The 22,475-nt window shown below is 41.6% G+C and overlaps 1 protein-coding gene across 1 annotated transcript; it reads right to left on the reverse strand.

Moving 5' to 3' along the window:
* Positions 1-5,621: 5,621 nt before the first annotated feature.
* On the reverse strand, positions 5,622-20,781 carry LOC139724312 (large ribosomal subunit protein mL43-like). Its single transcript, XM_071635455.1, has 3 exons — positions 20,504-20,781; positions 19,266-19,375; positions 5,622-5,982 (listed from the first exon to the last, which is right to left on the reverse strand). The coding sequence occupies exons 1-3, from the start codon at positions 20,632-20,634 to the stop codon at positions 5,669-5,671; spliced, it is 555 nt and encodes a 184-aa protein (XP_071491556.1). The 5' UTR covers positions 20,635-20,781; the 3' UTR covers positions 5,622-5,668.
* Positions 20,782-22,475: the final 1,694 nt, after the last annotated feature.

Consider the following 22,475-nt stretch of genomic DNA (forward strand, 5'->3'; position numbering starts at 1 on the left):
GGACAGTCAGTGGTGTTACGAGACTTTCGTTTGATGAGACCAGTGGTAGAATCGTCCCTAGGCCCATAAGAACTAATGTTTGTATGAGCGAGCTAAATATTCAGTGATCAGTGATTATTTCACCATGATTATTTCATGGAGCTTTTCACTGCATAGAAGTGCCTCAACAACTCAGATTACTTCACTTCAGGCCTATGAGTGAACACTTGATAACTGGAGTGAGCCATTAATGTGGTATAATATTTTAGGGATTTACAGGCACAATGGTGTTTGAGCAACCCCTTCCTCACCTGTACACTACACATAAACACCCAAGTACACTGATAAATATCCGAATGGAGTAGGGAAAATCCATTCATTCATACTTTCTCTTTCTTATCTTATGTCTCTGGCAAAGAATGAAATGATCATCTCCAGTACTGCACCTCCTTTGCACACATGGTAAATTTAGCCTCAATTTACACTCCATATTTCTAGGCCAGTCTGCTAATATTCCATGGACAGCAACAAATTGACTCTTTCACACCTGTGAAATCACCTTGTTGTATCACTATTCTGTTATATCAGTTTTTGAAGAACAATGAAATAGAAACTTGAACAAAAACAACTTTGTTGTAATGTAAGGAAAGTTTGTTACATTCTTTTTTTTAATATTGAGTTTACTGTACTTCCAAAATGTGTACAGTGGAACTTCGTTATGAGATCAGTTATATGGAGGTAATTTTGCAGGTCCCATTTTGTCATATTCTTTTGTTTTCAGCCCTGATATCATGAGATACCCAATATGCCAAGGACATTTCATTGGTCCCAAACAGCTTGTTATAACAAGGTTTCCTTGTACTTATATGTCAAAGCAGATATTCACACAGACATATATTTCAATGGATATTGGTAACACATTGATATTTTGAGCAGATTTATGATGCATACTTTTGAAATAAAAGATTTCGACAAGAACACAATGTGCCTGATTGAGTGTATTTCTGTAGTAGTAGTAGTTCATTCCAATGTCTTTTGTTAAACATATCAGTACTTTAGCAATGATTGACAGATGAGGTCACAACCAGAATCTTGGTTTGGAAAGGTTTTTTTTTTTGTGTGTGTGGGTGTATCCAAGTGATCTGAAGAAAAGTAGAAGAACAATTATTTAAAAATATATGGATTGTTTCTAGATATTTGTTTCACTGCAAAAGTGATGTTGAGGGCATTATGAATCAACACAAATCTACAATTATTTGTATGTCATGAGTCATATGTGATATATATGTCATATGGAAGAGCTAGATAATGAACAACTTTGCAGATTGTCATAAGGAACACTGGGGTAACAAAGAAAGTCTCCTTGCAATAATTGTTTCTTGCCTTGAAGTTCATAAGTTTCTTTGTAGTGTATTTCATCATTTATTAAATTGTGACTCAAAGAAATGGCAAACAAAATGAAATATAACATACATGTACATGTGTATATATGAGAAGATTGCTGGTGAGGAAATGATGGCGAAAGAAGAAATAGGGAAAATATTGCAAGTGGGAGAAACAAATGACAGAGAAATATGTGACCGTGCACCACAAAACAAACAAAAAGTCGCACCCCTTGATTTTACGTGAGGACTCAAAACAGGTGAAATGGCTCAACTATGTCAATCTTGAGTTTTTTTTATTTTCTGAAAGAGTTATCTTTCTTCTACATTATTCTTTAGTTTGGGATCATAACATAAATGGGAAAGTGTGTTTTCAGCAGTTTTTCTACACCCAATTTTTTTTGGAGAGAGCATAGAATGATCAGGTATGTATTAGAGGCCCCTTTTCATTTCTTGAAATCCTCTGTACACTCTTCACTTTCAAGTCTAATAACTATTGAAAAGATAATGCTACTGCTTTGTAAGTAGGCATTAACCATGGACAGAATGTGTTGATAGAACATGCTCAATTTCAGCTTAATCTGATAACCCCTTCATTGTTGTTGCTCTGGTGGTTGACATCCTGTGTTTTGTCCCTTTCATTGCACAGCTAGCGCGGCTTGGTGAAAGATCACAGATATCAAAATTGAATAGACCCTGTACTTCAGAGCCTCTTTTCTCAGTTCACACTTTTCCAGAGTGTGTGCTTTCTTTCCAGTATTTATGTAGGTTAGGGGAGTCCATTTGAATTGAGTTACACACCATTTTAAAGTTATACCCATTCACAAGAAAGAAGATGCTTCCTTTATAAGCAATTACCGTCCTATATCTATTCTCTCTAGTTTGTCAAAAGTTCTGGAAAGAATTGTATATAACAGACTCTACGGTTTTCTGATACAAAATAACTTACTCACGTCTTGTCAATATGGTTTTAGGAAACACAACTCAACAGACATAGCTCTTATTGAACTCTGTGATAAGATTTCCATTTCATTGTCTAAGAAAGAACATGTACTTGGAGTATTTATGGACCTTAGTAAAGCTTTTGATACCATTGATCATAGTATATTGTTAGAAAAGATGAATGTTTATGGTATACGAGGAACTCCTCTTATGTGGTTCAAGAACTACAGTATCTTTGTGACCGAAAACAATATACCATCTATAATAACTTTCACTCTGATGTATTACCAGTCAAATGTGGGGTTCCCCAAGGTTCAATCCTGGGGCCTTTGTTATTTCTTATATACATCAATGATATCTGTAATTCATCCTCTTTACTTCATTTCATTTTATTTGCAGATGATACCAATGTATTTCTTTCTGATCATAATCTTGAGCGTCTTATTGACACTATGAATACAGAATTACCCAAAGTCCCCGAATGGTTCAGAAGCAATAAGTTATCATTAAATGTAGAAGAGACAAATTATATAAAGTTCAAAAGTCAACGATCACTAAACTGTGGCATTCATTTTGATATTATTATAGATGACATGAAAATTGAACAGAAAGAAAGTACGAAGTTTTTAGGCGTTACTATAGATGACAAGTTGAACTGGAATCTGCATATTGCCAATGTTGTGACTTCTGTAGCACGCGGAGTTGGAATATTGTACAAACTCAGACCATACATATCAAGCTCTACGTTGTTCACCATTTATAATTCCATTATCCTGCCTTATATTTCTTACTGCAATATCGTTTGGGCTTGTCAGAAGACTAAACTCAACTCACTGTTTCTCCTTCAGAAAAAAGCTGTTCGTATTTGCACGAACTCGGATTACAGATCTCATGCAAACCCATTGTTTTTTCAATTGCGTACACTCTCCACTTACGACATTCATTACCTCCAAAGTGCTGTCTTTATGTATAGATTCCATTCACAAGAACTTCCCACCAACCTGTTAAACATGTTTCGTTTTAATTCGGCTATTCATAGTTATTCAACCAGAACCTCGACAAACGTGCACCTAGAAAATCCAAAAACTGCCCTTGCCCATCGATCCATACGACATGCCAGTCCTGACATCTGGAATTCTCTTTCTCATGAAGTGCGACGGTGCCAATCAAAGCATACTTTTAGAAGACTAGTAAAGAATACCCTTCTTTGCGAATATGTTTAAACAATACTATTTGCATGGTTCTTGCCTGCTGTCTTACCCCAGGTTCACAGGTTTATTTTTGTCATACGTACACTACGTACATAATAGCAGCTAGTCTTTCTATGCTAGTTGTTACCAGAATTGTCAATCTTGTATACCTTTAACTACCATGATGTAGAGTATCCCTCTCCTTATCTTTTCCTCTCACTTTTCTTTCTTTTCTCTCTTTCTCTCATCTTCCTATCTATATGAACAAATTGAACGCGCATAATACATTTTTTTTTAATGATGTTTATGTACATAATAATATGTGTACGTTATCCATACTGGACGTCCCAGTCAAGCTTTTCATAGCTTATGACGATCCAGACAAAATGTGTAATATGTTTCATGTACAAACTATGTGCATATTTGTGAATAATGTATGTACATGGAGCTAGCTCCATGGTATGTATATGCATTTTGTGAATAAATCAAATCAAATCAAATCAAATCAAAGCTTAGAGTCTGCTCTTTCAGAATCTGCCCTTAACTAAAAATCCATATACGGCGACTTTTTGTTGGTTTTGTGATGCAGGGTCACATATTGCCAGTGAGAGAGCAATGGTGAATTGGTGCATCAATCAATGAACACCTTGTTGAAGAAGAAAAAAAAAACCACATACAGTGTACATCGTACAAGTACCAGTCATACAATTGTTATGCACACACACACACACACACACACACACACACACACACACGTACATATCACATCACAGACAAGAATGAGCACGTACACATGCTCACACTGAGGACAACGGCCTCATGTTCAGTACACATACATGACAAAAGCTAATTCATGTACCATCGTGAAGTCTGAAGGTGGAAAGTCTACATGCTGTTTGACATGCATAGGCCCGAATTCAGGAAGGTGGTACAATCTTTGTCCATGGTTTAAACCATGGACAAACGTATGGGGTGCCAAGTGTCGCATGGCCTATTCCGTTACGAAATCAGTCATTTCGTCTACGAAATGACCGAGATGTTCATTTCGTTACGAAATGTTAACACTTCGTCGACGAAATGGCTGATTTCGTAACAAAATAGGCCATGCGACACTTGGCGCCCCATACAAAACTATGGTCTTTGTCCATGGTTTAAACCATGGACAAAGAAAGATTGTACCACCTTCGTGAATTCGGGCCATAGTGTCTGTGTGGTCCCTCTTCTGTCATTTCTCTTGAAAATTTTATCAGCATTACTCTTATCATTAACTGGGGGACAGAAATCAACTCCATGCGTAAGAAATTGCACCACTCCACAGGTGACCTTCTCAACATCTTGAACAAACAGGATTTCTCCTGTACTTTATTCCAACAGATTTCCATGTGGTGGGTTGACAATGTCTTGCGCACCTGTTCTGCAGGAATATGTATTCCTGTAACAGCACACTTTTGAAGGTCTTTAGGAATAAAAATTGAGCAATTTCATGATACATGTACCTGCAAAAGCTGCATTATCAACAAATCATTCATGAGGATCTATAAATTTGGCTTTACTGGTATTTTTTGCTTTTATGGATGACCTTCGACGAAATGTTACGGCTATTAATGCAAGACATGATCTAAGCTTTGGTTCCATTGTAACTTTCTGTTCCAACTCCTGCAGTGATGCCTGTAACAGTACGCCATCTTCCACACAAAATGTAAAACATCTGCCCTAAAGTTGTACTTTACCTTGTCAACCTTGCCTTGCACAAATCCAATACTGTATACGCTGAACATTTCGCGAGGTTTTTATTTCTGCAAATTCCACGAATCAAGTGCTATTCGAGAATTTATAAACGTGTGAAAATATTAACCTCTCATTCCGCATACTTTTCAGTACGCGAATTTAACCACTAGCGAAATTGTCAGGAAGTCCCGATTCGCACAAAATTAGACTTGGCAAATACATTGCGAATACAGTAGTTGTTTCAATTACACCTCAATACCATCACAGTGCTAACTATGCTCTGTATCAGTATCTTATTTGGGCAAGACACCCCTTTTTGCTGTTCCAACAGATATGCACATCTCTGCACAGCTGAAGGATGATATAAGGTAATATTAAGACAATAAAAGTCCCTGTCAGTCTCGATGGTTTCATTCATTGCATCATCACAGCAAAGCATGGTATTTCTCAAGATATTTCCGACTCCTGCACTTTGTCCTTGAGATGTTCCTTCACCTCCTTCATGCTAAAGACTTCAAGTGGTCTAGATTTCGCAGTGTAGGCAAATGTGGGACTGGGTGTGGGAAACTGTGTCACGTTCAAGTCAGTCTGTTTGTTGGCAAATGGATGCCATGTTCCCTGGATGCTTGGGAAATCTGTGTGGATGGGCTTCCGGATGCGCACCACATCATTCCCCGACTGGGTCCTCAGAAGTTCCACTTGTTTGGCCACCTCATCACGGTCAAGCTTGGACAGCTGCACTGACCGCTTCTGACCATTCACTGCAAAACAGAGGAGTAAAGCATTAAAAGATACTGAATAAGACTGTGTGTTTATGAAAGGCAGAATACACAACCTAACAGCAAAGTTGGCTGTGGCCTCTGTGAATAGTTTCCAGGTTGCTTTTTTCTTTCCGATATCAGGATTTTATGCCAAGTTGCTACTGCAGTCCACCTTGCAGAAGACGACTGCTTGCATGTCAAATGCTGGGTAAATTTGAAGCTCCAAGAGTCCCAAAAAGATCTGAAATATTAAATTCACACTATGCACATACTTCACATCAGAGCTACATTGTACATCACATAATGAGAGAGTCAGGACTTTGTTTCGTCCCAGTGGATTGAACTTGCATTATGTCATAGCTGTCCACAAACACTGCTTTGTGCGATTGTGTTTCTTTTTTTAAAATCACTTTTTTTTTTCACAAGAGACTTTACTTTTCCAGTTGTTTAATGCATAGAGACTGAGTTTTCATGTTGAATTTGCAACAATTCCACACTAGGTTTAAGTTGATTGTAATAGATACGAATAAAATTATGGAAAACAGGGTGGCAGAAGTGTTACCAAATCTGATGTCAAGCACTTAACATATGGAATTTAAAATTTTGACATGTGTTTACTGAAAAGTGAAGTTTAATCAACAGAACATAATGGTATGCCAATTAGCTTTGTGATAATGCCATGAACTCACAACTTTCCAACAAGCTTGCACACAAATATATCATGTAAATTATGGTCTTGGTCCACAATGTCTGTGACTACAACCAGCTCTCAAGGAAATTCATCATTGCATTATTTGCAACATTATAGTACAATCTGATGCTACAAATACAAATTTCCCTATCTGATCTCATGCCCAAAAAAAACAAGAGACCCGCGGGTCACGCGCTCACCTGAGTATCGCAATTTCACCTTCCATGTACACTCTTACCCGAGAACATTGGAAACTTAATAGGTCTGCATATGGACCCCCCCCTTCACATTCAGGGTGGGGGGGGGGGGGGGCAGGCAGCCCTGGATCTGTAATGAACAACCTTGGAACTAAAGTCATCAATGTACAAACTCATGGTATTAACTTTGCTTTATCATTTCTGGTTCTAGAGTAGAAGATTTTAAATATGCCTTAATGTGGAGGGGGGGGGGGGGTGGCCCCCTAAGGGTTCCCCAAGAGGGACATGGTGCCCATTTGAAGGAATTGAGATTCTATCCCCCTAGGGATGCTACCTGCTAAGTTTGGTCAAAATTCATCACGAGGTTTTCAAGAAGAAGATGAACATGTACAATTCAGGCCCCATTAGAACCCATCCCCATCCCCTCTCCTAGGTCCCGGGGGGGGGGGGGGGGGGGGGGGGGGCACCCCTGATTCCGCCAATCTCATGAACAAACTTGAAACTACAGTCATCAATGTACTAACTCATAGTATTATCTAAGCCCTATCACTTCTGGCTCTAGAGAAGATTTTTAAAGATTCCTTAATTTTAGGGGGTTTGGGCCCCCCTGGGGGCCCCCAAGATGGGCCATGGTGCCCACTGAACAAACTAAGATCCTATCCCCCTAGGATGCTACCTACCAAGTTTGGTGAAAATCAGACATGGGGATCTCAAAGTGAAGAAGAAAATGTACAATCTAGGCCCCATAAGGACCCCTCCCCACCCCCCTCCACTGGGTCCCAAGGGGGGCACCCCTGATTCCCCCATGAACAAACTTGAAACTACAGTCATCAATGTACTAACTCATAGTATTAACTAAGCCCTATCACTTCTGGTTCTAGAGAAGAAGATTTTTAAAGATTCCTTAATTTTAGGGGGTTTGGGCCCCCCCTGGGGCCCCCCAGATGGGCCATGGTGTCCGTTTTAACAAATTGAGATCCTATCCCCCTAGGGATGCTACCTACCAAGTTTGGTGAAAATCAGACATGGGGTTCTCAAGAAGAAGATGAAAATGTAAAAAGTGTACAGACGACGGACGACGGACGACAGACGACGGACGATGGACGCCGGACGAAGAGTGATCGCAATAGCTCACTTGAGCCTTCGGCTTAGGTGAGTTAAAAAAGAAGGAAATTTTAAAATGAAATCAAGGCAGACCTGTGAGGCTGATGTCAGAGGACAGAATTTTGTGATGAGAAAGTGTATTATATTGCACAGGCTCGGTTTGCCTATAGGGTTTATTACAGAGTGCCACACAGGGAAACAAACACTCTGTTGTTTTTGGAGAGAGATAAGGACTAGCCAGTGGCAGCATACAGTTGCCATGGGAATGCCATCCCATGCTACTAATTCCCCAGCTAGTTTCACTTCACCACTTTGGGGCATGTGTACTTGCACGTGTTACAAAATATAGTTCTGTTTGTTGATTAATGTTGAGGGTTAGATATGCTATGGGAGAGAAAAGAATGAGCATGTGCTTTGTAAATTATAGTTAAGGTTATTCAGAATATGAAAATAATAACCAGGAATACGATTTTTACTGGAAGGAGGAGTGATATTTTGGTGAGTGATCAGTCACAGAAAGTGTTGAGCCAAACAGTTCCGGTGGTCTGGGGCATTGCACCTTGCTCTGCAGAGAAGGGGAGAGGCAATCACAGGTCACGTGGAGGAAATCTGCTGTAAGTAGGCTTGTATTTCGTTTTCTAAATGATATTTTTGTTGGGTACATGATTTATGTATGCATTATGCTTACTGTGTGTGAAGTTTAAAAGTAATATGAATGCATATTACGGCTTTATAGAGTAGATGAAATGTTGAGGTGAACGGAGTCATTGTCCTCTTAGCCATTGACCCTGTGTGTTAGCTGCATGCAGAGTACACAGCAGTGCACTCAGCCACACACTTTGCATAGAGTAGTGGGAGTGAAGTTGCGTGATTTACACCATGCGATGGAGTTTGTAAAGTGGGAGAATATTGGTTTGCATGAATGGAAGTTGTAGTAATCATTATTATTGGCTCATTTAAATGTCATGTTCATATGATTAGAGTATGTATGGTACATCAGACTTTCACGAATGTGAGCAAGTTAGCTAGAGCACATGTAGGTGCCAGACAACACGTGAGGTTGGCATGAATGCACATCCTTCAGAAGTTATCGTGCGGATGGAAAACATTTGACTTAGGGGGCGCTCTCATGTAAACAATGAATTAAAGATGGCCGCGCCCATGGTATCGGTATGTGTATGAAACTGCCCACCTGTTGAGGCACTATCCAGTTGGGAGCCTACTTGCTTATTTACCATTTAATCGTAGAACCATGTTGTATGAGATGACATACAGCGGTGTGAATGCTATGGTTTGAAAATCACCATGATAAGGACCATTCGTGTGTGTATGTTTCTTTTATTTAGGATAATTTTCGCTGTGTATCAGCAGTGAGGAGACAGCTTATCGCACGAGGCTGATAGCTGTTGTGACCTGTTCAGAAGACAAGTGACGTTTGACTTTGGGTATAAATATGTTTCAATTTCCTTACACATTTATGCAAGTTCATGGAGTGGAACATGTTGTCCATTATTACAATTTGTTGTTGACTATGCAAGTTGCATTTAAGCTTACTAGTCATTAATAATGTGGGTTCCAGTATATTGAAACCAAGTGTAGGTTTTATTGAGAGAATGAGGTGACTCTATAATGATTTGATAACGGTTAACCTCTGTAGGAGGAAAATAAGTTTGTTTTATGTTTTCATACACAAATTATTAGTATGACATAATGCTAGTATGTGATGTGTAACTTGGCAGACTAGAAGTTTTGGTATGGATTATGCTAAACAAGGCTACTGAAGAAATGAAAGCAGTTGATAATGTTTTGGAAGTGATACAGCTGTAGTTCAACTTTTCATTTCATTTGAAGGAGTTGATATGCATTTGACACTGATGATGCAACATAAAGCAGTTATGGTGTACGATTCAGTGGTATTGTAAACCATGATGGGAATTATTATAGATCACTGATAGTGAGGAAGAGCTATGCATATTGAGTTACAGTTTTAATTACAGTCTTACAGTAACTCTCGTGGACTGAGATAAACAACTGAGAGTTGTTGTGATTGTGTTAGAACCAAGTGTAACAAGTTAACGCAATGCTGATGTTATCATGGCATATACGAAGTGTGTTATGATGTTGGTTTTTTCTCTGCTTGTTCTTTGCAGGGTTTCTTTTCTTGTTTGTTTTATTACTTCGGTAATAAACGTGCATATTACTGCAGGTCAACTGGTACGCTCATTTATTTGAGTACTCTCGGGTATCTAAACCAACCCACCCCCCTAGGGCACATAACAGCCCCCATCCCCCGACAAGTGGCGTCACGGACAGGATTTTTGACGTGGAGCAGTGATAGAAACCCCATCGTCGTAGCGGAGGACGAGACCTCAGCCTGATTGGATCCAGGTGTCACGTGCATGACTGACGGCGAGACAGCATCAAGTCTGGGTGAGACGTTGACTGATCAGGGCGAGTACGTGATCATCGAACACCAGACAGAGCTAGGCTGGTTGGCGGTGCTAATGGAATGCTGACTACGTGGCATCGTAGACTGTCACCGTGAGACGTTCGACTGATCAGGGCGAGGACGTGATCATCGAACACCAGACAGAGCTAGGCTGGTTGGCGGTGCTGATGGAGTGCTGACTGCGTGGCACCGTAGACTGTCACCGTGAGACGTTGACTGATCAGGGCGAGGACGTGATTATCGAACACCAGACAGAGCTAGGCTGGTTGGTGGTGCGGATTGAATGCTGACTGCGTGGCATCATAGACAGAGACTGATCAGAACTGGATGTGGTTCAACCGAGTAGACATCCAAGCTGGATGTCAGAGTGGTTTAGAGTTACTTACGTAGTTAAGTAATTGTCAGTAATTGTGTACTGAGATTTTATGGTGTTTGTATTTGTTTTCTTTCCCACTGTGAGCCTTTTGTTACAGCAATGGCAGAATCCGTAACTCAGATGATTGCAGCGCTCACCGATGTGTTACAGGGATTGAATGTGCAACGCGCTCCACCCCCAGTGAAGATCAGCAAGTTTCGAGGCCCTTCACGAGGAGAGTTATCACTCCAAGAGTGGCTGGATGAGTTTTCTAGTTATGCTAGACACTATAATCTTACAGGAGAAGCCAAGGCCCAAGCGCTGTTGGATAATTTAGCTGGAGTGGCTAAAGAAGAGGTCTTGTGCAGGAGTGATGATGTGCGGAAAGACAGCGACAAAATAATTGACGTCTTAAAGTCTCTCTTCGCGCCGGTTGAGTCTGTCCCTTCTCTCAGCCAAACTTTTCACAACCGAGATCAGCTGGAAGGTGAAACACTCGCCGACTACAGCCGTGTGCTTATGCGGATGTACGACCGGATGGTGAAGGCGGCACCAGCAGAGGATGACCGGAAAGCATTGGAACGCTTGAAAGATGGTTCACTAAAAGAGAGGTTCGTCAGAGGAGCGAAAGAAAAGTGGGTCCAGCGTGAACTCCGAAGGATTGAGATGGCTGCGAAAGAGAAGACATTTCTTGAAATGCGTGAAGAGGTGCTGAGCTTCTTTCGGGATCAGGAGCCAGTCAGAAAGCCCCGAGTTAATGAGATTTTCACGGAGCGAGTGGATATTAGTCCCACCACACAACACCATGGAAAAAGTGGATCCGACTTGCAGGGCGAGCTGTCCGAGCTGAAGAAGGATGTGGCTCAACTCGCAAAAAGTGTGCAAGCACTCGTGCAAGCACAGACCAATCCTCCCAGAGTGCAGCCCAAGAGAGGGAGAGACAAGTTGAAATGTTATAACTGTTTGCAGAAAGGCCACACAAAGCAGGAATGTACGAAGGATATTGTGTGTTTCAACTGTATGAAGGAGGGGCATGCAAGTAAGGACTGCCCAACGAAGAAGCAGGAAGCAAGCTCCGCGCCAGAAGCATCTACCAGTGCACCTGAAACACCAGTGCACCCAGGAGCTAACCGAGGGAGTGTAGTGGCTGGTGAAACTTCATTTCAACCTGATTTGGTGGATCGTTTAGTTGCCAGAAGTCCATGCTGTATGATAGCAATTGGAGGTGTGCAAGTGGGATGTGTCGTCGATACAGGTGCCGAAGCATCCATTATTCCTGCTTCGCTCTATCATGAGGAGTTGAAGAGTAAGCTCGGAGAGCTGCAGGATACGGCAGGGCTCTTTTTGAATGTCGTAGGAGTCGGAGGTATCGAGATACCAGTCCAGGGATACGTGGAGGTACCTGTGGAGATCAAAGGACGAGAGCTAACTGGAAGCTTTCTGGTAGTTGCAGACCAGGCGTGTGCAGTGAAGCATACCAAGTACCCAATCCTGCTGGGCTGCAACATCCTGAGACACATCACCGACCCATCCATCTTCGGTGAGATGAAGACGGCAGTTGGTGGTCCTGTAAGAGAGGCAAAGGGTCCTGACGTTCATGTGAGCTCCATTAAGATTCATCCGGTGAGTGACGAAGTTCTTCCTCCCTTCACAGTGAGGCGCGTTATCTGCAACTGGAGTGCAAAGGATAGGAGCATGCTTCCCAGTGATGTTGTGGTGCATCCTACGTCCAGTATGGTCAAAGCAGAGGTGAAAGCTTTCGAGGGACTACATCGCCTAGAGTCTGGCTCCCCTCTTGATGTACTGCTGGCGAATGAAACTGGTGAAGAAGTTCAACTCACGCGAAACACTACAGTAGCTGAGGCATCAGTAGGAACGATGAAGCCAGAAGTCGTGCTAGGAGTGCAAGACGAAAAAATTGTGGTGTCACTTTGCGAAGTGGTGCAGGAGGATGCCAACTGTGGTGCTGCAAAACGTGAGGATGCTACCAAAATAGCAGTTGAGGTTGCAGAGCTACCCCCAGGCGTGAAGTTAGAAGGGCTGTCAAAGGAGACAGAGGCGAAAGTTGCCAAGCTGCTTGACAAACATGCTGCAGTGTTTTCAGCTGGAACATTTGATCTGGGAGAGTGTAATGTCGTCCCACATGAGATTCAGATGAGGGATGGGCCTGCAATCAGACTCCCATACAGACGCATACCTCCCGCTCTGATGTCTGAAGTCAAGAAGATGCTCCAAGAGATGCTCGAGCAAGGAATTATTCGTCCATCCAAGAGTCCCTATGCAAGTCCTGTTGTACTCGTTAAGAAGAAAGATGGGTCAGTTAGACTGTGCATAGATTACAGGAAAGTCAATGAGCGTACAGTGAAAGATTCGTTTCCCTTGCCCCGTATTGAGGAGACTTTGGAGGCACTGAGAGAGGCGAGATACTTCTCAACAATGGATCTTGCGCACGGATATTTTCAGGTGGTGATGGACCCAGCATCCGTGGATAAGACGGCGTTTCGAGTTCCCTGGGGGCTATACGAGTTCACTCGTATGCCACAAGGACTGACAAACAGTCCCAGCACATTTCAGCGGACGATGGAATATATCCTGGGTGATTTGAATTTGAGTCAGCTCATTCTGTACTTGGATGACATTCTTGTATTTTCCCCCACGGTTGAGGAGCATATTCAGAGGTTGGATGTCGTCTTATCTAGGCTGGCGGCAAATGGACTGAAAGTGAAGGGGAAGAAATGTCAATTCTTCCGTCAACAAGTGGAGTACTTGGGACATGTGGTTTCCAGTAACGGAGTACAGGTGGACCCTGGGAAAGTAGAAAAGGTCAAGACCTGGCCACGACCACAGAATGGGAGAGAAGTCAGCTCGTTCCTCGGATTGGCTTCATACTATCGGCGCTTTATTCGAGGTTTCTCACAGATCGCTGGTCCCTTGCATCAAGTTGCCCTGAAGGGGAAAGGAAACAAAGCAGCATTTCATTGGGGCAAGGAACAAGAGGATGCTTTTGTTGAGTTGAAGTCATTGCTGACCGAGTCACCCGTACTGGCCTATCCCAAGTTTGACCAGGACTTTGTACTTGAAGTGGACGCTTCCATGCGAGGGTTAGGAGCCTGTCTGCTTCAGAGGGGGATGATGGACAACTTCACCCTATAGCTTACGCTAGCAGATGTCTTCGTGGCTCAGAGAAGAACTACACTGACATAAGCAGCTTCAAGATTGAGCTGTTAGCCCTGAAATGGGCTGTAACGGAGAAGTTTGGACCTGGGCTGCTCAGCTAGCACCTTTTGACATTGACATTAAGTACAGGACAGGCAAGAGTAACAGGTGCGCGGATGCCCTCAGCAGGCGACCAGATGACATGACAAGCGAAATGGTAGCTACGATGGTGGATGAGGCAACCAGCTCCTCAGCACTACCCAGAGATGAGTTGCAGTCGCAGTGCCCGACGGCCGTGCAAGTATGTCGAGGGGAGATAGATGATCAGCCAAGATTAGGTGTACTGCCTTCATACAATCATGACCAGCTGGCAGCGATGCAAAAGGATGATGAGGCGCTCGGAGTAGTGTGGCGGTTGTGGGAGAGAAAGTGGAGGCCAGGAGAGGAGTTGGATATTCAGGAGAGCCAACAGAGTCAGGGATGGCTGAGGGAGTGGGCCAACTACAAGGAGTACAGAGGTGTACTATACAGGGAAGTAAATGACCCCATTTCTGGACCCATTCAGCAGCTACTCATTCCAGAAGCACTACGGGAGACTATGCTGGAAATGACACATAATAAATGGGGCCATCAAGGGGTTGACCGCACCCTCCGTTTGCTGAGAGAGAGATGCTACTGGCCTGGCATAAGTCAGTACACTAGGGAGTACATCAGGAGATGTTTCAGATGTGTTTCATCCAAGACTCCTACACCTACAGTGCGACCTCCTCTACGTCACCTGCTAGCTTTCCGCCCTCAAGAGATACTGGCCATAGATTTTTTGAAGTTAGATCGGGGGAAAGGAGGGTTCGAAGATGTGCTTGTGTTCACAGATGTATTCAGTAAATATGCGCAAGCTGTGCCATGTCGTGATCAGTCAGCTTTGACGGTGGCCAAGGTGTTGAGGGACCAGTGGATCGCACATTATGGGGTACCAGCCAGGATTCACTCCGATCAGGGCAGGTCATTTGAGGGTGACGTCATTAGAGAACTGTGCAAGCTCTATGGAATCGCAAAGTCCCACACTACAGCTTATCATCCGGCTGGAAATGGCCAGTGTGAGAGATTGAACAAGACTTTGTGTGCACTGATCAGGTCGCTAGATCCCAAAGAACGCAGGAAATGGCCCGAACTTATGCAGCACATACTCTTCGTGTACAATTCAACACCACACAAGGTGACTAGAGAGACGCCATATTTCCTGATGTTTGGCAGGAAGCCATCGTTGCCTATCGATCACATGTTGAATCGCTCGATGAGTAACTGGAATGAGGATCATGTTGCGACGCAAGAAAAGCTCATACAGAAAGCTCACCGCATTGTGTCAGATCGACTCAGAGAGGCAGCTGAGAAGGAAGAAAGAAGGCACAACCAACATACTTCTGCTGCTCCATTGGAGGTTGGAGATCGAGTGCTCAGAAAGAGAAATGCTTTCACTGGGAGGCACAAGTTACAAGACAAGTTCTTTGAAATGTCTCATGTAGTCGTTGATAAGAATGAGGAGAATGACGTGTACAAAGTACGGCCCGCCATGGGAGGAGAAGCTAAGTGGGTTAATCGTCGACAACTTGTGCAGGATCCCCGTGCAGAAGAGAACCCATTGTGTAATGTGTTACCAGAAGCCTTGCCGAGTAACGATAGTGCAAATGGAAATGGCGAGGAGCACAGCCATGACAATCATCGCAGCATTCACGAGCACAATGACTCCAGTGACACTGAAGATGACTGCAGTGAGGATGACGATGATCATTGGAATTTGGAATGGAGATACAATGGTCTGCCTGATAATGAAGAACCGTCGGGAATGGTTGAAGAGAGGCCGGTACCAAGACGATCAAGTAGATCGACGAAGGGAGTGCACCATAACCCAGAGCATTGGCCGAGGTCATCGATCAGTAGGCCGTCTCACTGAGTATTGAAGCTTGTTCCATGTAACAAGCGGGGAAGAAATACTTGTAGCAAACCCTGAGAAGTAAGTGTATTTTGCACTTCAAATGGTAAAAGTGATAAATTTCAGGGAGGAATATGTTCTGTTGCTTCCATGTCGTGAAGTGGGATGCACTTCCCTCATTTTGTACATAGAGTCAGGATACATGGTATCAGTGGAGTTGATAGTGATTTATCTCCGAGGTATGAGTTTTAGGAGTTGAGATACATCATCTCATTTTCAGCTCATTCTCAGGTCATATAGACGATGAATGGCTCATTGTTATGTTTGCATGAAGTATTTGTACGTTTGTGCATCATACAGGAATTAGAACCCTTTTTACATACAAGTGGTTGTATGCAAATTGTCCTAGATTGAATGTATACAGGATAAGGTATACATGAGGCCTTTTTTTATAACAGTAGTGGTGTACTGATTATCACAGGTTGAATGTGTACAGGTCGTATACATGAAGAATTCCAGGTATACCAGTTGTGTATACAGGTTATTACAGGTATTCTATAGAAGTTATTCCTTGTATACATGAAGATTTGAAGCGCTTCACATTGTGTATCTTAATTCAAGGTATATAATTACCACATGCATAGATGTCGATACACTGATATCTATGTGGTTTGATAGTTTGGATATAAGGAGCAGATGGATGTACCATGATAGGCTTGTTTGTGGTTGCAGGTCTCAATAATCCGACTTTGGGATTATAAATGCACACAGGATTTGCATGTGTACAGTTTGTTTATCCTGCACATTGGTGTACTTTTATAAGCTGTGCACTGTCATGGAGGTGGTTTTGTGTAGGCAGTGGTGGAATTTCATTTGGATTCCAAAGGTGCCGTTCCAATGTTGATATGGATAATTCAGTGATTTACCAGTATATGGGAGAATAGTTTAAAGGTGTTTGTATGCTTTCTATTCTTACCAGAATGAATGTTATGGAACAATCGAGACGAATGTTCCCCAAGCGGGGAAGATGTCAGAGGACAGAATTTTGTGATGAGAAAGTGTATTATATTGCACAGGCTCGGTTTGCCTATAGGGTTTATTACAGAGTGCCACACAGGGAAACAAACACTCTGTTGTTTTTGGAGAGAGATAAGGACTAGCCAGTGGCAGCATACAGTTGCCATGGGAATGCCATCCCATGCTACTAATTCCCCAGCTAGTTTCACTTCACCACTTTGGGGCATGTGTACTTGCACGTGTTACAAAATATAGTTCTGTTTGTTGATTAATGTTGAGGGTTAGATATGCTATGGGAGAGAAAAGAATGAGCATGTGCTTTGTAAATTATAGTTAAGGTTATTCAGAATATGAAAATAATAACCAGGAATACGATTTTTACTGGAAGGAGGAGTGATATTTTGGTGAGTGATCAGTCACAGAAAGTGTTGAGCCAAACAGTTCCGGTGGTCTGGGGCATTGCACCTTGCTCTGCAGAGAAGGGGAGAGGCAATCACAGGTCACGTGGAGGAAATCTGCTGTAAGTAGGCTTGTATTTCGTTTTCTAAATGATATTTTTGTTGGGTACATGATTTATGTATGCATTATGCTTACTGTGTGTGAAGTTTAAAAGTAATATGAATGCATATTACGGCTTTATAGAGTAGATGAAATGTTGAGGTGAACGGAGTCATTGTCCTCTTAGCCATTGACCCTGTGTGTTAGCTGCATGCAGAGTACACAGCAGTGCACTCAGCCACACACTTTGCATAGAGTAGTGGGAGTGAAGTTGCGTGATTTACACCATGCGATGGAGTTTGTAAAGTGGGAGAATATTGGTTTGCATGAATGGAAGTTGTAGTAATCATTATTATTGGCTCATTTAAATGTCATGTTCATATGATTAGAGTATGTATGGTACATCAGACTTTCACGAATGTGAGCAAGTTAGCTAGAGCACATGTAGGTGCCAGACAACACGTGAGGTTGGCATGAATGCACATCCTTCAGAAGTTATCGTGCGGATGGAAAACATTTGACTTAGGGGGCGCTCTCATGTAAACAATGAATTAAAGATGGCCGCGCCCATGGTATCGGTATGTGTATGAAACTGCCCACCTGTTGAGGCACTATCCAGTTGGGAGCCTACTTGCTTATTTACCATTTAATCGTAGAACCATGTTGTATGAGATGACATACAGCGGTGTGAATGCTATGGTTTGAAAATCACCATGATAAGGACCATTCGTGTGTGTATGTTTCTTTTATTTAGGATAATTTTCGCTGTGTATCAGCAGTGAGGAGACAGCTTATCGCACGAGGCTGATAGCTGTTGTGACCTGTTCAGAAGACAAGTGACGTTTGACTTTGGGTATAAATATGTTTCAATTTCCTTACACATTTATGCAAGTTCATGGAGTGGAACATGTTGTCCATTATTACAATTTGTTGTTGACTATGCAAGTTGCATTTAAGCTTACTAGTCATTAATAATGTGGGTTCCAGTATATTGAAACCAAGTGTAGGTTTTATTGAGAGAATGAGGTGACTCTATAATGATTTGATAACGGTTAACCTCTGTAGGAGGAAAATAAGTTTGTTTTATGTTTTCATACACAAATTATTAGTATGACATAATGCTAGTATGTGATGTGTAACTTGGCAGACTAGAAGTTTTGGTATGGATTATGCTAAACAAGGCTACTGAAGAAATGAAAGCAGTTGATAATGTTTTGGAAGTGATACAGCTGTAGTTCAACTTTTCATTTCATTTGAAGGAGTTGATATGCATTTGACACTGATGATGCAACATAAAGCAGTTATGGTGTACGATTCAGTGGTATTGTAAACCATGATGGGAATTATTATAGATCACTGATAGTGAGGAAGAGCTATGCATATTGAGTTACAGTTTTAATTACAGTCTTACAGTAACTCTCGTGGACTGAGATAAACAACTGAGAGTTGTTGTGATTGTGTTAGAACCAAGTGTAACAAGTTAACGCAATGCTGATGTTATCATGGCATATACGAAGTGTGTTATGATGTTGGTTTTTTCTCTGCTTGTTCTTTGCAGGGTTTCTTTTCTTGTTTGTTTTATTACTTCGGTAATAAACGTGCATATTACTGCAGGTCAACTGGTACGCTCATTTATTTGAGTACTCTCGGGTATCTAAACCAACCCACCCCCCTAGGGCACATAACAGCCCCCATCCCCCGACACTACTGATGAGAACTGTTCCATAAAAGGCATGTGAAAGTGTACACAATTCTGTAACTTTATCTCAGACCTGATGCTGATGAGACCTCTACCATAATGAGGCATTGCAAAGTACTACAAGGTAGATCATAAAATATTAATGGTTTCGGTTCTCTGGGGATTACATTCCAAGAAGAATACTTACAGAACTCAGCAACAACTCTTGGGCTCGAGAACTTGTTGTGTGGAGTAACATAAAGAACTATTTGAGGATTTTTCCTGGCAAAGTCAATGATGTCTTCTTCTAAGAAGTCCCTGCACCATGAATTGAGATGAAAGAGAAATTGGACAAGTAATCTCTACAGGACATAAATAGCTGTACATACCTACATCTACATAATTTTTGAATACATAAAAACTAGTGATATTCCCTCCATTACTCTTGTTACTTCTGTCAGTGTTAGAAAGCATGCACACTATGCATACAGTGTAGTTCTTCTACATTGAGGATTGAGCAGTTCATAATGAAGAGCCGAGCATTGAGGCCACTGTGGAAGTACCAGTCATGGAGAATGCATAAATTTGAATAGCTTTTAGTTTGTATTCTTTCCTTTTTTTTTTTTTTATTGTACTCTGCATTGGCAAAAATAGTGGACTATCATTGCACTCAGGCAAACAATGCACAGAATCTAATGAAATACATACTAAAAGCAAAATGGACATGATGTAAATTTGACACATTTAAGAAGAATGATTCAATTTCAATGGAGCTAAACGTGCATGATGATTGACACAGGGACATCCCCTGCCCAAGAAAAATGCATGTTACATTTGTAGATTATCAATCAAATCCATCCATACAATACATTCAGATTTAATCTCACACTTAATTGAGTTACACACGGTATGTAAACTGTGTCAGTGGAAGAACTCAAATTCAAGGTTAGATTTACTGGCTGCTCACATGATCAGCACTAATCATGCTAATAAATGATGTAGAATCCTGATGTTAATTCCATGCTCTGAATCAGAACCTAACGTTAGGTCTTGCTACTTTCCCACAACAAACCCTAGAGCCCTATTCTAAACCCTGCGCTACCTAGAAGAACTTGGGAGTATGAACTTGCACAGAGTGCATAACTACACTATTAGGCAGCGCCCACCTGATCCTTCTCAGATACAAAATATATCTCCACCAAAATGAATAATGTAACGTTAATATAATATGTAACTTTACCGACTGTCGCCATGCTACCACAATCCAAAGGCAATACAGCACTGTAGTCCCACTCGTTAACTTCCATGTAACTGACATAGATGCTTCAATTTTATCATTTCAATCTGAAGAAAGTTGACTGTCTGTGAATAAGTGATGTGTCCCACGACAAGTTAATGATCGTGAAAATGTTTGAGGTTTTACCTAGATAAGAATATCAAATTTACCTGACACCTCTGCTTGTTCCATGGACTTTGCTGAACTGGAAAGTCAATCTTTGCAACTGGCAAATGTATCGGCCCACACCATTTTGCAGGACCGATTTCAAAAAGGCAGATGGATATTGCCGATTAGCCATGTCTCCTGAGATGAACAATTAGCGAAACTGTAAAAAGTGAGGGTGGTAGATAAAACGATAGACTTGCTATGAGATTACTCCATGCCTTTGCTCACAAAAAGGCGTTTAACGTTTAGAATCTGTGAGAATATAGATGAGATGAGGTGCATGTGCCAGCCCGCCCGCTGTCCAGTGCCTGAACGAGTGTGTATGTTCTCCGCCGATCTATCCATCCCATGCACCAGGCCCATGCCCAATGCACGTTATCAAAGGCATGAATACCACGTTTTGCATGCGATGCGCTGCGAAGCGAACACAGTGCGACTTCTAGGCTCTTTGGTGCTAGGAGTCGAGTGCAGTGAGAGCAAGGAGGTATACTAATATAGTCTGGTAGGAATGGGGGGTCCCCATGCACCCCCCGAACACATTTTTTTAACTTACTTTTTTGTAATCCTTAGGGTGTCTAGTTAATGATTTTTTTTGTTCCCAAGAAAAAATCGTGTCCCATGGGGGTCATTGGCGGCCATCTTGGCAGCCATCTTGGATTTTCACGGAAAATAATTATTTTCCATAACTTTTGAACTACACAGCATAAAACTATAAATAAAGCATTTCTTCGGGGTAAACGTGACACGAGGAATCGATTGCAATGGGTATTTACATGATTAAAGCAAGTTTGAAACAAGAAAAGCCTAAAAAATGCAAATTTTGGTGTCATTTTCACCGAAAAATACCCAAATAGTTTAACTTTTGAATTACACAACATACAGGGACAAATAAAACAGTACTTCAGAATTAAGACGGCATGAGGAATCGTTTGAGATAGTTACTTACATGATTAAAGCAAGTTCCATACAAGAAAAGTCCAAAAATGCGAGGAAAACCAGTGTTGATTACTTTAGAAATATTCCCCAGCAGTCCATATACATATACATGAAAATCTCATACCTCCTAAGAGTGAACTCACCACTTTTTCTTAACAGTCTGGTAGGAATGGGGGGTCGCATGCACCCTCCTTTTTGTATCCCTTAGGGTGTCCATTTGATTTTTTTTTGTTTCCAAGTAAAAATCGTGTCACATGGGGGTCATTGGCAGCCATCTTGGATTTGCAAGGGAAATCATTAATTTCTATAACTTTTGAACTTTCCAACATACAAGGACAAATAAATAATTTCTCCAAGGTAAATGTGGCATGAGGAATCGATTTAGCTGGTTATTTACATGATTAAAACAAGTATGATACATGAAAAATCCAAACATGCGAAAAAAAGTGTCGTTTACTCTGGAAATTGCCCAAATAGTCCATATACATACATGACAATTATATACCTCATATGATTGACTAACCACTAAAGTCTTAATAGTCTTGTAGGAATGGGAGATACTCATGCACCCTCATTTTTTGTATCCCTTAGGGTGTCTATTTGATGATTTTTTTTTTGTTTGTTTCCAAGTGAAAATCGTGTCGGAGGGGGGGGGGAGACATTGGCGGCCATTTTTGATTTGAGAGAAAAATCAGTAAATTCTGTAACTTTTGAACTTCACAACAGACAGGTATATATAAAATTTCTTCAGGGTAACTGTGTCATGAGAAATCGATTGAGATGGTTAAAATACAAAAATTAAGTGTCATTTACACTGCAGAGTACCCAAAATCCGTATACATACATGACAAACTACTTCACAAAAGTGACTTAGCACTTTGTCTTTAGACCAGAGCTCAAAAGCATGCAACATGCAACTCCAAGCATTTTGACGCCTCACTTGTTGAAATCAAATGAAAAATGTAAGTAAGATGGCAATTCATACGCAGATTCAATTCAATTCAATTCAAACTTTATTTCATTTTTTTCGAAAAGAAG

This window comes from Diadema antillarum, unplaced genomic scaffold (genome assembly GCF_040938485.1).
Source record: "Diadema antillarum isolate AM-2024a unplaced genomic scaffold, OU_Dant_1.0 scf00000211, whole genome shotgun sequence".
Lineage (NCBI taxonomy): Eukaryota > Metazoa > Echinodermata > Echinoidea > Diadematoida > Diadematidae > Diadema > Diadema antillarum.

Coding starts and splice junctions, on each gene's coding strand:
- LOC139724312 (XM_071635455.1), bottom strand. CDS start 20,634: ATGGCTAATCGGCAATATCCATCTGCCTTTTTGAAATCGGTCCTGCAA. Junction 19,376..20,503: donor GGAACAAGCAGAGGTGTCAG/GTAAATTTGATA, acceptor TTCATGGTGCAG/GGACTTCTTAGAAGAAGACA. Junction 5,983..19,265: donor AAGAGTTGTTGCTGAGTTCT/GTAAGTATTCTT, acceptor TCTGTTTTGCAG/TGAATGGTCAGAAGCGGTCA.